The sequence below is a fragment of the Eurypyga helias genome, unplaced genomic scaffold (assembly GCF_000690775.1).
Source record: "Eurypyga helias isolate BGI_N326 unplaced genomic scaffold, ASM69077v1 scaffold22733, whole genome shotgun sequence".
In the NCBI taxonomy this organism is placed as follows: Eukaryota; Metazoa; Chordata; class Aves; order Eurypygiformes; family Eurypygidae; genus Eurypyga; species Eurypyga helias.
Window position 1 is genome coordinate 21914 of NW_010240936.1, and position 16445 is coordinate 38358.

The 16445-nt window shown below is 51.8% G+C and overlaps 1 protein-coding gene across 1 annotated transcript in view; it reads right to left on the minus strand.

Moving 5' to 3' along the window:
- The window catches only part of LOC104507354 (otoferlin-like), a gene marked incomplete at both ends in the record, with an annotated part of 37207 nt that extends 21160 nt beyond the window's left edge, over positions 1-16047 (minus strand). Inside the window, one exon of the mRNA XM_010148603.1 lies at positions 15830-16047. Within this exon, the coding sequence (XP_010146905.1) occupies positions 15830-16047 (218 nt within the window). The remainder of the gene's footprint in view (positions 1-15829) is intronic.
- Between the last annotated feature and the right edge of the window lie 398 nt (positions 16048-16445).

The following is a 16445-nucleotide window of genomic DNA, read 5'->3' on the forward strand; positions in this document are numbered from 1 at the left end:
ATGGCTAGAGAAACAGACAAATATTATCCTCAAAGCTCCTTTGGAAGGCCTCTAAGTAGAAGAAAATATGTCCTTGCTGGGCATAGGGGAGAACAGACCGAACACAAGCCCTGTTCTCTGGGGAGGAGTGAATGGGGTGAACACAAGAAAGCTCTACTCCCCATGAAGGAGAGGGCAGGAAGCAGGGCCTTTCCCTGGGTCCAAATGCCATGCAGGGATTGGTACGCCAGCATGCATGTCACATGCATGCACACAGCATGCCCAAAGGGCCTGAGGAAAGCAGGGATACCATGCCCAGTACCTGGGGTCTTCAGGGTCTTCACTGTTTGGAAGAGACACAGCCAGCAGGATGAACATGAGGAAGAAACAAACACACCCTAACAGATATACCCCGCCACGGCCCACGTGAGTTGGCCAAGGCAGGGGAAAGGGGCTGATGGGTCACACCAGCCCCGAGGAGGATCCATCTGGGCTGATGCTGGGAAGGTTCATGCAGTGCAAACCAGAGGGCACGGTCCCACTCTGGCCTCAGCCGGCACAGTGTGACAAGGCAGCAAGGGGGCATTGCCCCACAGCTTCTTGCAACCACTCAGGTCCTGCTTGCCAATGGCAGGACAGCACGCTTCCGCAGGTTCCTTCTGCATCCTCCACCTCCCCCCAGATTCTGAGCAGCAGCAATGAAGACAAGCTTACAGGGAGGGTTTGGGATCATTGTCCTGACCTCACCCATGCTGGATAAATTTGTTTATACAGATGTGTTCTTATTCATGGTGCCTCTGGGAGTCCCCTACCCCAACAGATGGGGTGATCATCATTGTATTTTGTGGGATTTGGCTGGAGAGGACCACAGGACCTGCCCCTCCTTTCCAACGTGACATGGAGGAGGTTTGCAGGTATGGCTGGGTGAGAAAACTCCTGGAGCACAGGGCTCATGTGCTCCTGTACAGTTCTTCCTCCCTTGCAGGTCTCAGCTCTAACTTCAAGCAGTCACACGTACACTTGCAGAGACACAGTGCTGTGATGCTGGTGCATGAACTATCGGCTTCACCTGGGTCTAGACCACATACCCAGCTCTCCTCGCTTTAGATTTGGGAATTAATTTGAATTAAAGAAGATTTGGAGCTTAAACCAGATTGGCCTCTATCCCAAATCCTGGGTGTATTTATTTCTGGGCCGGTACATATTCATGGGATGTGGGGTGACTGGGATAGGCTAGGATGAGTGCAACCTCCCTTCCCCTCTCCACCCAGAAGACAAGATCCCACCAGTCATTTTGGTACCTTGCTACTGACTTGTATCCATCGTTAAACTTAATCCTGATTGAGGCAACAAAGAGAGAGAGAGAAAAAAATTATATATATATATACCAGTGTCAGGCTCCTCGACGCAGCCTGAGATACATGGTCCTGGTGAGTGCGGGGGCATCCCTTCCAAGGAGGGGAGGTGTGTCCAAGCCACAGTTCCCTGCCACAGGGTGCTCCAAGGCAGCTGGTGGGTAGTAACTTCAGCTGTGAGCACCCAGCCCTGGGTGCTCCACTCACACTGTCCCCAGGAGAAACCCAGCCCATGAGAGGATCATGGAATCCTAGAATGGGTTGGGTTGGAAGGGATCATAAAGCCCACCCAGTCCCACCCCCTGCCATGGGCAGGGACACCTTCCACTAGACCAGGTTGCTCCAAGCCTCATCCAGCCTGGCCTTGGACACTTCCAGGGAAGAAGCATCCACTTCTAGCACAGGGCACAAGGTCCGTCACCACCCTGGCAGCCAGCATCACCCATTGCTCCTGCTAGATCTGGAAGATCTCCTACACTGGAACAGTTTGGGGTCAGTCTAGGTCACAAGTTCTAACAGCTCCCAGGAAATGTCTCAAGCTGCTGAAGACTCCTCCTTGGGACAGCAGCATCCAGTCCACTGTTTTGAACTTCTTCTCCTAGCCCTTTTCCTACTTTTCATAGTCCTTAGGATGCATTTATTTTCCTAGGAATATAATGGTACTTTGGCTGCAAAACGGATGGGGGAAACCTGACAAAGGCTGATAATCTTTGGGAGATCATTTCACTGTTCTTTGCTCAAGATGAAAAGGACCCTGGTTATGCTGATGGAGGCAATGGTCCGGTGCTTGACATCCCTAAGATGCCCCCCAAACGCCACATTGCAATTTTGGACCCTCCTTATCTAATTGGACACAGAGGTTATGAACCTGTCTACGCTGGTCTTCACAACCTCCAAGGATGAAGACACGCACATCCAAAGGCTGAGTCAGATCCTTGGGAGATTCCTCTTTCCTTTGAATATAGGGGCAACCAAGGAAGATTTGGATCATAGAAAGAGCCTTGCTGAGTTTCCTAAGGGCCATGCAGGTTAGTGCTGGGATGCACCTCACTGCGCTACCTAATTTCTACTTCTCAGCAGGTCTAGAAAGCCACCAGGAGCAGCAAGTGCCAAGCAAATGTGTTTTGACCAGCCCAGGTTGACCAGGAAAGTGCCCAGACCTGACAGAAGAAGGGAGTCTTGCCTCTCCCAGCCTCCCATCATGGGTATGTCTGCCCAGAGAAGCTGTGGATGCCCCATCCCTGGAAGTGTTCAAGGCCAGGCTGGATGAGGCTTGGAGCAACCTGGTCTAGTGGAAGGTGTCCCTGCCCATGGCAGGGGGTGGCACTGGGAGGGCTTTAAGGTCCCTTCCCACCCAAACCAGTCTGTGATTCTATGATTTTCATCACCAAGTTCAACTCCAGTGCTTGGCAATGACCCCAGCTTTGGAGCAAGTGACCCACTGGGCTGATTAGTGTCAGGTGGGGAGTTGAACTGAGTCAGACATGTCTTGGATCCACTGGGCATGCACAACAAAAGGCACGATCAATAATTCACCACGACCAGATTGCTTTCGGCTCCAGAGCTCTGTCCTGCCCATGAATATTTCAAGGTCAACAGCTATCGGGTGATGCTTTCTAGCGTCTCAGTTTCAAGGTGGTCAGGAGCTGTGACATGTACAGCCCTATCCCTCCCAAATTTTGGCAGTCCAGCGGGGTTCCCTCTCTACCTGAACCACTTCTTGAAGGTCCCATCTCCCCTTACAGGCCACAGTGGGAATCTAAGGATAAGTCTATATTGGTAAATAAACGGACCAAGGCTCATTCTCTGGTTGCCCAGAGGAGCAGTGGATGTCCCATCCCTGGGAGTGTCCAAGGCCAGGCTGGATGAGGCTTGGAGCAACCTGGTCTAGTGGAAAGTGTCCCTGCCCATGGCAGGGGGTGACACTGGGTGGGCTTTAAGGTCTCTTTGAACCCCAACCGCTCTGTGATTCTGTGATTCTAACAATGGGGAAGGTTCTACCCACTGTGCCCTGGCTTGCTATACCATATGGATGCTGCATAAGGTGAGTGGGCTCCTAGCCCCAATGAAATGCACAAATCTAGACTTGGCAGATCTGGGCCACGAAGTTTTGACATTTAACCCCGGATTTAAGCAAGTGTTCTCTGGAGAGCAAGACTTTGAACACATCTCAACATGGCAGAGGCAGGATTTGAGGGTCACCCTCTGAGTAGGGCTGGTGTGGGTATTTACCTAGTGTGCTGCTCTTCTGCATCGTCTCCAAGGCTAGGGCGTTTACAGAGAAAGAGGGGAAAAAAACACTGTGATATGAAGGTAGAGGGCTGTTCCATTGTGTCAGTATTTTAAAAAACCAAGATGATGTGCAGGATGTACAGGAAGAACTTGAGCACACACCAACACAGCAAACCACTCCATGCATGAGCACACACCACCCTGCACTGGGCTGATCCTCCCTCTGCCACCCACCTCACTCCCAGCTGTACCTGAAGGGTCCATCCTTGACCCAAACTGGTTTTCTCTGGGTATTTGGCTGGCTAAGGTGGAAGTGAACTTGTCCCCTCCACCCCAACCTCCTTCCTACCCTCTCCCTTTTGACTGGGGTGAAGTTGCTGTAAGAAAAAAGCTGTTTAGGCTGGAAGAAGTCGTGTTGGGTTGGTGCTGTACCCTGTGCCAGGCTGCCTGGAAGGAGGTGGGATGAGTTACCAGCTGCTTTTCCCTTGGTGAGTCCTACCCTCACTCCATCCTGGCTGACTGCACAACAGGGTTCAGCTATCCCAAAACACACCAGCTCCCTCCCCAGCAGAAACATGAGGCAAACATAATAAAAACAACTAACACAGCTTGCAATCTCAGGACCCATCCTGCAAACACCTGCACAGCACCCTCAAGGGGATACAGCACCAGTCCAAGGGGCCTGAGTGCAAAGCTCTGATGGTTTTAGCAGCACCAGTCCAAGGCGTTTCTGCTCCCAAATCTGCTGGAGCTGCCTCCCCCACGCAGAGCAGACATTGCAGGTGCTGGGAAGTGGGGCAGAGCTCTAGCTCATTGCCATCCGTGCTTGGAAAGCTGTGGGATTCCTCTCCAACAGTTCCTTCAAGCAAAGCACAGGGGTCCTGTTTACATTAATGTCAAAAATCCCATGTTTAGCATCAAGCAGAGATGTGGGACTGGAGACACATGAAGGTAAAACACACAGAGACACCCTGAAAAGGAGGGAGAGAAGATGAGGATCCCTTGTGCCAGAGCAAAGGATCATCCAGGATCCAGCACTGGCCAAGGAGGATGCCCTAATAGGTATAGGAAATCAAAAATATAAGGGAAAAAAGGTCTTTTTGTCCCAAGTCCCTGTGTTCCCATCATGCAGCCTGTGTTTTTTGGCCACTGCTGCTGCTGCCTTTGCAGGGACCAGATTGCTCTTTAGGGGTAGGAGCCAGAGCATAGCGCGGTGGTCTTCAGTTAAGGCTATTTCTCCCCAAACCATGTCACTTCAGCACACTTTGATGGATGAGACTGTATCGCTGCGGGCTTTTTCAGCTGGGGTGCTAATGTTTTTCCTCCTCCTTACTTGTACCAGCTGCCTTCTTCTTGTCTCCAGCTGGCTTCTCCTTGTCTCTAGCTCGCTTCCAGCTTGCCTGGCCACCTCAGATCCACATGAAAACAGAGGCGGCCCATGTGGGAAAAGATGAGCAGCCAGAACTGGTCAGCAGAGACTTAGTGCTGGGTTTGAGCTCTAGGAGGGCTTTGATCTGCTGGTAGTACCAAAGCCTGGCCACCTGCATGGTGGGAACATGGTGCAGAGACATCCCTGTGGCTCTGGAGGAGCTGGAAGAGCATGAATACCCTTTGGTGATACAGAGGGATTTGGTTCCTGTGGTACTGGTAGCATGAGGTGGGACCCTGGAGCACAATCCCCAAAAGCCTTGATGGAGGTCTGGAGGCTGTGGAATTGCTCTGCTCCATGCAAGGTGGCAGGGCTGCTCCGGACTGTGCTAGAGGTGGAGCAGGCTGCACCTCTGCTAGCAGACCTGCCAAAGCTGCATGATCTCTGGGATGAACCATCCTGGGGATGTCTATATCCAAGTCCCAGCAGCCTGACCAGGAGAAAAAGGAGAGCTCTGAGTCTCAAAACAGGGTGCAGGGTGAAAGAAAGGCAGAGCCAGGAAGGAAGGTGACCGAGATCCTAGGAAAGGTCATTTGCCAAGATGGGAATTAATTCAGTTCTCCATGTCTGGGGACAGACTTTTTTGGCAGAGACTGTAGCAACAGGATAAGGGGTGATGGTTTTAAGCTGAAAGAGGGACATTTAGATCAGGTATAAGGAGGAAATTCTTCCCGGAGAGGGTGGGGAGACACTGGGACAGGCTGCCCAGAGAAACTGTGGATGCCCCATCCCTGGGAGTGTCCAAGGCCAGGCTGGATGAGGCGTGGAGCAACCTGGTCTGGCGGAAGGTGTCCCTGCCCATGGCAGGGGGTGGGACTGGGTGGGCTTTAAGGTCCCTCCCAACCCAAACCATTCTGTGGATCTGTGTCTCCAGGGTTGTAGACTGGCTTGGTCCATGATCCCTTAGGCTGATGGGACAGAAAGGGCCATGCCTCATTAATCCCCTTTTTCTTTCCCTGCTCCTCTCCGCCTGTTCCTGAGCCCAGACCCAGCTGCCCTGATGCAAACTGTCCCTCTTCTGTGCGAGACGGAGAGCCCAGGGGGTTCCTTGGGCCAGAGGAGGGTGACCCTGGGGCATGCTCAGGCCTGCAATGCTCTTGGCACAGCCACAGGGAAGGGGACAGGGGGAAGAGGATGGGGATGGCCAGGAGAGGAGCCCTCCCCAGCTACACCCAGAGAGGAGTCCTCCCACCCCACACACATTTTTGAAATGCAGATCTGGCAATGCCAAATATTTCTCTTTTTCTTTTTTTTTTTTTGTGCAGTTTTGTCTTGATCTTGTACCTGTAACCGATGGAAACAGAAAGACCTTCCAGAAGAGCCAGGCAATTTTTGTTCATATGGATAAAACCAATTTAAATAAGACCTTTTCCTTGATTCAAAAGGATGGTTCACATCAAAGAGCCCTTTGATTCTTTTCAAAACCTTGAATATGAAACATCTTTCTCTTTGGTGTTTTTATTTCCCTCCCCTGTTTGATTTTTGGTAAACTCCAGCACAGGTTTGCTACAGCCTGAGCCAGGATCAGCTTTGTGCAGACGTTTCTCAGGGCATTGTGTCCTCCCTGCAAAATCCCCCCGGCTCCAGGGGAGTTCAGTGAAATCACAGTCAATAGTAAAATGCCATTAACACCTTCAGAGCTGCTGCAATTCCTCTGGGGACTGAGCTCAGGGCAGAGTGTGGTGGGGGCTAAGCCGTCCCCATCCCAGGGATGGGACAGGGTGTACCAATCTTTCCTGCATCTTCCTCTTCTTACTGCAAGCTTGTTTGGACATATCCTACTCCGTTATCCCTGAAAGCCTGCCTCGTTCAGACAGCTCAGCTGCTGCAATCACCTCTCTAACTTTTTCTTCGCATCCTCACTAATCCATGATCCAACCAGAGACCGCAGCCTGTCCCCCTAAACTTCACACTCCCCAGCCCACCACTAACCCATGTCCCTGAGCACCACACGGCTCTGAAACCCCTCCCGGGGTTGTGACTCCTCCTTCCCTGGGCAGCCCCTTCCAACCCTGACAGCCCTTTCCGGGTAGGGATTTCCCCAATATCCAACCTAAACCTCCCCTGGCACAACCTGAGGCCGTTTCCTCTTGTCCCATCGCTTGTACCTTGGGAGAAGAGACCAACACCCACAAATAGAATAGAATAGAATAGAATAGAATAGAATAGAATAGAATAGAATAGAATAGAATAGAATAGAATAGAATAGAATAGAATAGAATAGAATAGAATAGAATAGAATAGAATAGAATAGAGCCCCCCGCTCCGTGCCCCCTCCTCAAGAAGCTGCAGAGAACAATGACCCTATCAACCGACCTCCTCTGCTCGAGTGCAAATCCTCCTTGCTGCCAAAGTCCTTGCTCCTGGCTGCCAAAATAACTGGAGCTGTCAAAATAACTAGAGCTACCAGAAAAAAAAAATGGATCTGGCTATGCTGTGCCTGGGGAGGATGCCCCAGACACCAATGACCCCCAGGGACCCATCCATTCCTCAGCCACTCCAAGGTCCATGGAGTGTCAGGAGCGCAGGAGGTCTCCCTGGAGCCCATATGAAGAAGTGTCACAAAGATGTCGATTAGCACCCTGCAGGACTCAGCTACTTGGGTCTTGCTAATTTTAGTAACAGATCTAACATTCAGGATAACAGAAATAAGGGAATAATGGTCTGTCTTTAATAAATATGCAGGCTTAATGTCCTGTTTAATGGAATAATAAAAGCAGTTTTTGAAATGCCTTAATTTCCCAGCCTGGACTGTCTGCAGGCACTTCTGAGATGGGAACTCTCTCACAAACCTCGAGCCATTTAAAGTTATGGGGGGGATAGTAAACGTCTCATCTAGGATCCCCCACATTCACTGAAGAAGCAGAGGGAGAGTGGATGGATCCTCCACCTGCCTCACACTAGGGTCTGAGGGGAGATGAACAGCCTGTGAAGACTCTTACACCTGATCTAAATGTTCCTCTTTCAGCTTAAAACCATCACCCCTTGTCCTATTGCTACAGTCTCTGCCAAAAAAGTCTGTCCCCAGACATGGAGAACTGAATTAATTCCCATCTTTGCAACTGCTCTTCACTGAACATTGAGGGAGCCTGAGAAGGTGGCTTGGAAGAGACATCACATATTTGGAGGGCAAAAATGGAAAACTGTTCCAGGAGGAGGGGAAAAAACCAAAGATGAAGGTGGACTATGTTGATAACAACTGGTTCACAGGCTTGGAAAGGTTAAATTTGGCTTGTTCAACCTGGAGAAGGGAAGGCTCCGGGGAGACCTTAGAGCCCCTTCCAGTGCCTGGGGGGGCTACAAGAAAGCTGGGGGGACTTTTCCCAAGGGCAGGGCGGGATAGGACAAGGGGTAATGGATTTAAATGGAAAGAGGGAGATTGAGATGGAACATCAGGAAGGAATTTTTCCCAGAGAGGGTGGGGAGGCACTGGGACAGGTTGCCCAGAGAAGCTGTGGATGCCCCATCCCTGGAAGTGTCCAAGGCCAGGCTGGATGAGGCTGGGAGCAACCTGGTCTAGTGCAAGGTGCCCTTGCCCATGGCAGGGGGTGGCACTGGGGGGGCTTTAAGGTCCTTTCCAAGCTAAACCATTCTATATGCCAAAAATGATGCTGTCACTGCATGAAAGCACCAAGCGTGCAACCAGAGGATGAGCCCAGGCTTCCAAGGGATTTGTCAGCAGGTGAGGGTTGAGCCCTAAGGAAGCATGGCTGAGAGCTGTCTTTTAAGATTAATATTTCCAGTGAGGCAGCAGCCTCAACAAACTGCTTCCTGCAGGTCTATTGACTACAGCCTTATTTCTCGGTGTGCTATTTGTCTGTGCCTGAATCAGTAGTGGGGAGCCGGGGAGGTGCTCCAGGCCTTTGGGTACTTTTCCTTGTTGTAGAAGAAAAACAGCAAAAAAAGAGCTTTGCATCTGTGGTTCCTTGCCAGGAATCTTGCTGGGACTTCACAGGGAGCCAATGGCCATGCATTAGGATTTGTTCCTGCTGTTGAGGGCAGGGTGATCCCTGTGCAGCACGCACTGTGCAGGGCTTGCAGGTCTTGCTTTGCTAAGGGGAATAAAGCAGAGACCGGGCAAGAAGGAAAATCTGGCATCACTCACTCACTGCTACATCACAACTCAGCACGGTGACATCCCAAACATCCGCATCAGCCTTCCCTAGAGTGCTGGTTACATCCTCAGGAAGCCCCTGGATATAAGAACCTCCCCAACTCTAAGATACCAGAGGGAGGTTGCCCTGGCCAGTAACCTGGCCTGGCATCCACATCTGCCTGCAGACAGGTCTGAGCTTCCATGCAAAACCCCAAAGTCTGAGTCCAGGCAGAAGTTCAGCAAGTTTCAGACTATGGGTCAACAGCAAAGGTTTGGAGCCAGCTGGGGAGTCAGTCTATGATCCCACTGTGAACTGGAAGTGATCCAGTTTGGAAAAAACCCTAACAGATAAAAGCCCAGAGTGGTAATTTATTTACTGCTTGACTTTTTTTTTTTTTTTGCCAGGTGGATGTGTGCCCTGACCGGGGCAGCAAACAGAGGTGTTGGCAGCCAAGGTGTTGGGAGCGATGAGGGATGCTGGCAGCAGAGGCATCTCGCTTGACCTCTCTGTTGCGCAGCATCCAGCCACGCTCAGAGGGCCATTCCTCAACCCCTGCCTAGCAGGGACGAGGAATTTGGGCACCTCTTTGACTGAAACAGCAAATTGTGACTGCAGTTAGAGGATTTTTCTGCCTTTTACTGTCTCAGAGCCCAACCCTCACCTCCACTTCCATTTGCACCACTGATTTACCCCACACGAACTTGTGCCTCCTTTGTCTCATTCCCTCATCCAAGATTTTGTCCAAAAACCCAAGAGAATTCCCCTTGTGCAAACATCATCTATGAGCTGAAGCCGTTGCTCTGGGCATGGAGGAGCTACAAGAGCAAATATTGTATTTTCCTGCAAGGTGTGCATCTTCTCCAGACAGCACAGGGACTGAGCCTGGCTGCAAATAGCTCTGAGATAATCCCCGCTGCCGGCACAGGTTTCCAGCACGCGTCTCGCCAGCGTTGCTGGCACCTCTACTGGGCTGCAAGCGAACGGCTGAGAAGTGCTTGGCAAGCCCAGCACTATTTATATACTCCTTGTTGTTGCTGCTGCTTTTCCCATTTCAAGGTCTGTTTGTTTCCCCCTCCCCTTCTGCATCCCCTCAGGAAAGGGAATCGGATGAATAACAAAATAATGTCCCTAATGAGCCAGGGGAGGAGGTAAACAGCTTTTGGATGGAGATGACACTGACAGAAAGCCTGTGGAAATCCAGGGAGATCTTTCCACTGCCTTCATTCAGATGCAAAGCCCCCTCCATGGGGACACAGAGGATGGAGACAGACTGTGAAGACACACGGCATTACAGGCAAATGGGTTGCCAAGATGATTTCAAGTCCAACTTCTTCCCCAAGGGGGATCAGCTTGCCACAAACCCTTCCTCAGTTGTGCATCCAGCTTGTACTTCAGCATCTCCAGGGATGGGAGCTGAACTCCCGCCCAGTCACACCTGAGTTTCTCTCTCTTTATACCTACATATCTCACTGCTGCCTTGCATAAATTTGGTTTTTGATTGTCCTGTGCCAAAAGGATGAGCGGCTCATCCCAAACCCAACCCTCAAAGGCAAAGTGGGAGCTAGACTTGGCTTTGAACTTGGCTTCCCTGGTTTGGCCAGGTCCAAAGGTTGGTGTGGCTCAGCAAAGCTGCCCATCTCAGTCCCCTCACCAAGTAATGGTACCCGGGGAAGCTGATGGGGCACAGCAATACCCCGTTCTGCAGAGTGATGGCTCCCACATCTAGGCTTGGCCCAAGTTGCACTTCAGCTTCCGGGGGGACTCCCAGGCATCCAGCAGCCTTGCCAGAGCACTTGGGCTGTCCCTCCATCTCCAGGCACCCAGACATCCCATTGTGGGACACATGCAGGAATGTTCTGCTCACTGGGCATGTGCTACAGCCACGTACCTCCACGCTATGTAATTCAAAGTTCAAGGGGACACTCCCCACCTTTGAAACCAAACTGCCCGGCACATACTGCACCCACGTTAATGCTTGCCATCCAAAGAAAGGGTTTGGATGGGCATTCCCTAATCTGCCCCTTGGGACTGGCCTGTGGCTGTTGTACCTCCCGACCCTGCCTGGGGACCATCTGGGTCAGTGCTAGGTAGCTGAAGCCTTCTTAGGGAACGTCCTCAAAATTTATTAATGCTATGGACACTTCAGATGCTTGGCCTGGGACTGTCCAATTAATGAGACTTGACAGAGGTGTTTACCCATACAGATGTGGCCATGAATTCCCAAAACGGAGAGTCAATATCTTCATGCTAGTGCAATTGGAGGCATTTGTCCACTGGCCTCATGGCGAGCTGCTATGAGAAATGAGCTCCCCAGAAGAGCCACGTGTAGGAAGAACCACCCTCATGTGCTTTCTGCCATCACTGGACCCACACAAGTTGAGGAGACACCCCCCCAAAAATGCTGCTTCCTTTGGCTGAGCTGCTCTCAGAGGCATTGGGTTGATCCTTGGGTTTTACCTGAACTTCTCTATTTTTGGCAGCACCTCCCCACACTCTTCCTGGCACACGGTGGGGAACAACTCACAGCACCACGCTGAAAGAGAAGCCACTGCAAACAGAAATCAGATCTTCATGCACGTCACAAAAAGCTCTTCCCCATGCACTGGATGTGGCTGATCCCTGGTTCTGGGAACAGCTGAGCCTGGTGTTTGGTGGGACCTGGAGAAGAAAGGGGGCCTCGAAGGCACAGCCTCACCCCCAGGCCCTTTCTCCATCCTGGATCCCAGCCCCCCTCCTCAGCATCCTTCCCAAGGATGCTTTTCCAACTGCTCCATTGCTTCTTCCCACCAGCTCTCCTGCAGCCAAGAAATGTAAATCCAAGGGCAATGCTTGTGGGACATCCATCGGGACAAGGCAGGAGCAACACAGCACGGCAAACTCCACTGCCACCAGCACGAGTAGGTGCTGACTGGCTCCCTACCTCGTGTTGAGGGATCCCTGGCTAAGGCTGTCCCCCTCTCCCAAAAGTTCATCTTCACTGTGGTAATACATCTTGTCCTCTTCCATCCTGCGAGGGTGGTGACACGGAAAACATCAGCTCTTTCACATTAATGACCATTAATGGGGTTGGCAGAGGGGAGCGCAGGGCAGCAAGACACAGCTCCCCATGCTCAAAAAGACCTGCTGTGGGCCAAGACTCCAAAGCAGAGGATGTGGGGAAGCTCCATGGGACAAAACCAGCAAGGAAACAATCCAGTTTTCATGCCATTGTCCGCATGCAAACTCATTTGGGACAGTGGGACTAGCATGCCTTGCTTTTTTGGTGCATTTGCTAAGGGACGCTCCTCCCTCTCCTCCTTTAAAAGAGTTGTGTGCTAGCTCGCACAGCCGGCTCCTGAGAGAGCTGTGAAGCAGCAGGAAAGGAGCTGAGATGGTTCTCTGGGGCTGATGGGCCACTTGCAGCACGCAGCCCCACTCAAGATAAGCCCTGTGTGCAAAGGGATTTATTTAATTTTTAAAGAATCATGGATCTGAAGGAGAAACTAAAGCCAAATATTGGGGGAATTTCACCACACTACGATGACTCTCCCACCTGCGAAGAGGCTCAGACCTGCAGGAGAAACGCAGCGCAAGGATCGGTGCCAGAGTAACAACTGTATCCTGGGCTGGATCCAGAGCAGCGTGGCCAGGGGGGTGAGGGAGGGGATTCTCCCCCTCTGCTCTGCTCTGGGGAGACCCCCCTGCAGTTCTGCCTCCAGCTCTGGGGCCCCCAACAACAGAAGGACACGGAGCTGTTGGAGCGAGTCCAGAGGAGGCCCCGGAGATGCTCCGGGGGCTGGAGCCCCTCTGCCCTGGGGACAGGCTGGGAGGGTTGGGGGGGTCAGCCTGGAGAAGGGAAGGCTCCGGGGAGACCTTATAGCCCCTTCCAGTGCCTGGGGGGGCTACAAAGAGGGTGGGGGGGACTTTTTCCAAGGGCAGGGAGTGACAAGACAAGGGGGTGACGGGTTTAAACAGAAAGAGGGAGATTGAGATGGGACATCAGGAAAAAATTCTTCATGGAGAGGGTGGGGAGGCCCTGGGACAGGTTGCCCAGAGAAGCTGTGGATTCCCCATCCCTGGAAGGGTCCAAGGCCAGGCTGGATGAGGCTTGGAGCAACCTGGTCTAGTGGAAGGGTTCCCTGCCCATCGCAGGGGGTGGCACTGGGTGGGCTTTAAGGTCCCTTCCCACCCAAACGGTTCTGGAATTCGATGCGCAGACGTCATAGCAATATTTACCCTCCACACAGCCCCGCTGCTGGGTCACAAACCATTGCGTTCATTTCAGCTCTCCAACAGGAAGGTTTTTTCACCAACCACATATAACCAACCGCAAGAAGTCCTTCTGCTCAGCAGTGTCTGCATGCAGCCAGCACAACTCAGCTGCCTTCTGCCACGACGCTGCTCTGTGCACCCAGGTGGTCAGCAAACCATCCACATCCTCTTAAAAATTGGCCCCGGGTGGGATCTTGTCTGGCTAAATGTGTCTTTCCTTACCCTCTGACCTAATTCACAGTCTCTGGAAACCTGGTCCAGAGCCTCAATTCATCTGACTGCCTGCTGCAGGCAGTGCATCAGCCACGCAATGCTAATTAAATCTCCAGTGAGAGTAAAGCCACGCTCAGATCACGCTGCTACGTCTCCAAAACCCACATGGCTCAGGCAGGACGCTGATTTCCCAACATACGGGCCTGTCAGACAGACTGAAAACCACTCTGCAAGCCAGGATGTGCCATCCACCCTCTCTTTAAATCCTTCAGCATCTTCCCTGTTCAGCAACATCATGGTCCACTGAGCTGGGAAACGAATCTGCACTTTTCAATTTGCTTGAAAATTCACAGGTTTCAGCCCAATTCACACAGTTAATTAACTGCCTAGAAGTGATGTGAGCGACTGGAGATATCTTCCCTCAATCTTGCACCATGGGGAAAAAGAAATTTCGCCCTTATATAGCCACGATAAAGTGCTAAACCCTGGCAGAAAGCAAATGCTACCGAAGCACACAATTACTTAAACCCAGCGGGGTGTGTGTGTGTGTAACGTACGGCCACGGCAGCACCTGCCATGTAAAGACTATTAAAAACCCAGCCAATTCCTAAGGGTATGTATGGATTTGCACCTCCAGGCTGGGCTCCCATGGGGATTTGGAAGCACAAGAGTTGCCCACTTTTGGGGCTGTAGCCCTTGGACAAGGGCTGTGCTCACTCCAGGAGAGTGGTGGGTGACCAGAGGATCCGGCTCTGCCTGCTCTGCCTGCACTCTTTGTCTGTCCCATTCTCCCCTGTGTCAGTTTTCTCTTTCCATGAGACTTTTAGCAAGTTCAGCACTTTGATGTCTCCACTTTTCCAACAGAAAGAGATCAATGGGTTCAAGAGCTACCAGATTGGAGACTGACAAAGTTACTACCGTGGGCAACACAACTACATAAACCATATAAAGCTGCCTGAAAATCTGCCTTAGCAGCCCATGAACCCAATATATTTATATACAAGTGGATTCACACTTGAAAAACTCTTGTCTGATGAGCTGGGCGAGGATTTGGGCATAGGGTTCAAAGCACCCGTGATGGGGTGGGCTGAATCTGGCCCACCATCACCAGGGCCTCAGTGTCCACCCATGCCTTGGCTTCATGGCTGTATATGAGGTGGTAAAGGGGATGAGCCTTGAGCATCCATAAGCCACAGCTCATGGCAGAACCAGTCCCAACTTGCACTTCATCCCAATGGATGCAGCGTCCCCAGTCCTGAGCCACCCATCCCAGTCAGCAGGCTGGGTTTGCAACTGGTCACAGCAACTCTGTGTCCAGAGACAGAAGGATACAGTCCCCAGGCCTGTTTTATCAGTGTCAGGTCCCATGATCTTAGAAAGACACAAAGGTGATGCTAAGGACTCTTAGATTAATAGAAAGCTGGTAACAGCACCCCTTAGAAGAACTGGAGGGGTCCCCACTTGCCATCACAGGGTGAGGGGTCCCTCAGAACATCCAAACAGGGCTCCCCACCCCAGGCAATGCCTTCAGTTTTCATTTAAGCCCAGCGAGGTACAGAGGACCCAACATTTGAAAATGTCTTTGAGACCCTGTTTAAGGGTTAATGCTGCAAGGGAGGTGCAAGGGCTCATTCCCTCCTCTCTGCCACAGCATCCCTGGTTTCTCCTCCAGTCTCTGCTGTGCCAACTGTCTTGCCATGGGACGTGGTGCCCCTCAGCCCACAGACACAGGTCAGAGGCACTGTCACTCTCATCATCCACCCCAGAAGCATCCACATCGGTGTGGTTTTGTGGCCAACATGTCCTGTTCCCCCCGCCCTGGCTGCAGATGCACTTGGCACACCTATCCCAAAGGCAGCTCAGTCCTGGGGGTACTGCGAGATGCAACAGCCCACACATGGCTCTGCAGCCCACACCTGGCTCTAATCACCTCCAATATGAGGTCTGACCAACAGCCAGACCCTTAATCCTCTCTGAATCTGTAATTACATTTGCTCTTCCGCATCTGCCATGTGCTGAAAAACCTCAGTGCTTGCTGGAAGGTTCAGCTCCGTGCCAGGCAGCCGTGGTGGAGCACCAGGGATCCGCTGGCACTTGTGGGTGGACACGTACAGCCCATCCTCACCCTGAGCTCTGATAAAGGGTCTCTGGACATCCCAGAAATGTGAAGCACCTTAGAGGACCACTGGGGCAATGCTGCCTTTTCACAACAAGCCAAGCCCTCCCCATCCCCACCGCCATCACACATCTCCAAGTGCTGAGCATCACGTTACCTTCTGAAGCTCCTCTCCATGGACTGCTGGTTGGATTTGCCTGGAGAGATGTCTGAGCCTTGCCGGTGGCCGGAGAGGAGGCTGTCTGTCTCTAAGGGGTACCTGCCATCTCCCTCTGAGTGGATGCTGGGATTCTCCAGGAACTCCTTGTCGTTCCATGTGCCCACCGTCCCATCCACAGCCTGGTACCTGATCTCGATGGAGATGCTGGTCTGCAATGCACAAGGAAGACACAATCAGACCCCAAGGCCAGCACACGGAGTTAGGAAGGGTCTGTGAAAGCTGAAAGTCAGGAAGAGCTGGCTGAATATCTGAGTATTACTGACACCAGATCTCTTCTCTCCAATGAGACAGTTGGAGACCAGGTCTTTGGCTTCAGAGGTGATCCAACCCAGCTCCAACATGGTGCTGCAGCCTCCCTCCTGCCTAGGGACCTGATTCACTTGGAGGTGCTGGTGAATCCTAGAAGAGCTATATCAGATATGAGGGTCATAAGAAGCCCTAAACAGCAGACAAACCCTTCAAGCAGCTGAAGACATCGCCAGCAGATGAATCCATGTCATGTTTGTGTGTTTTTCTCTGTGCTGCATCACTTTATTAAGAATTTGTGCCTTGC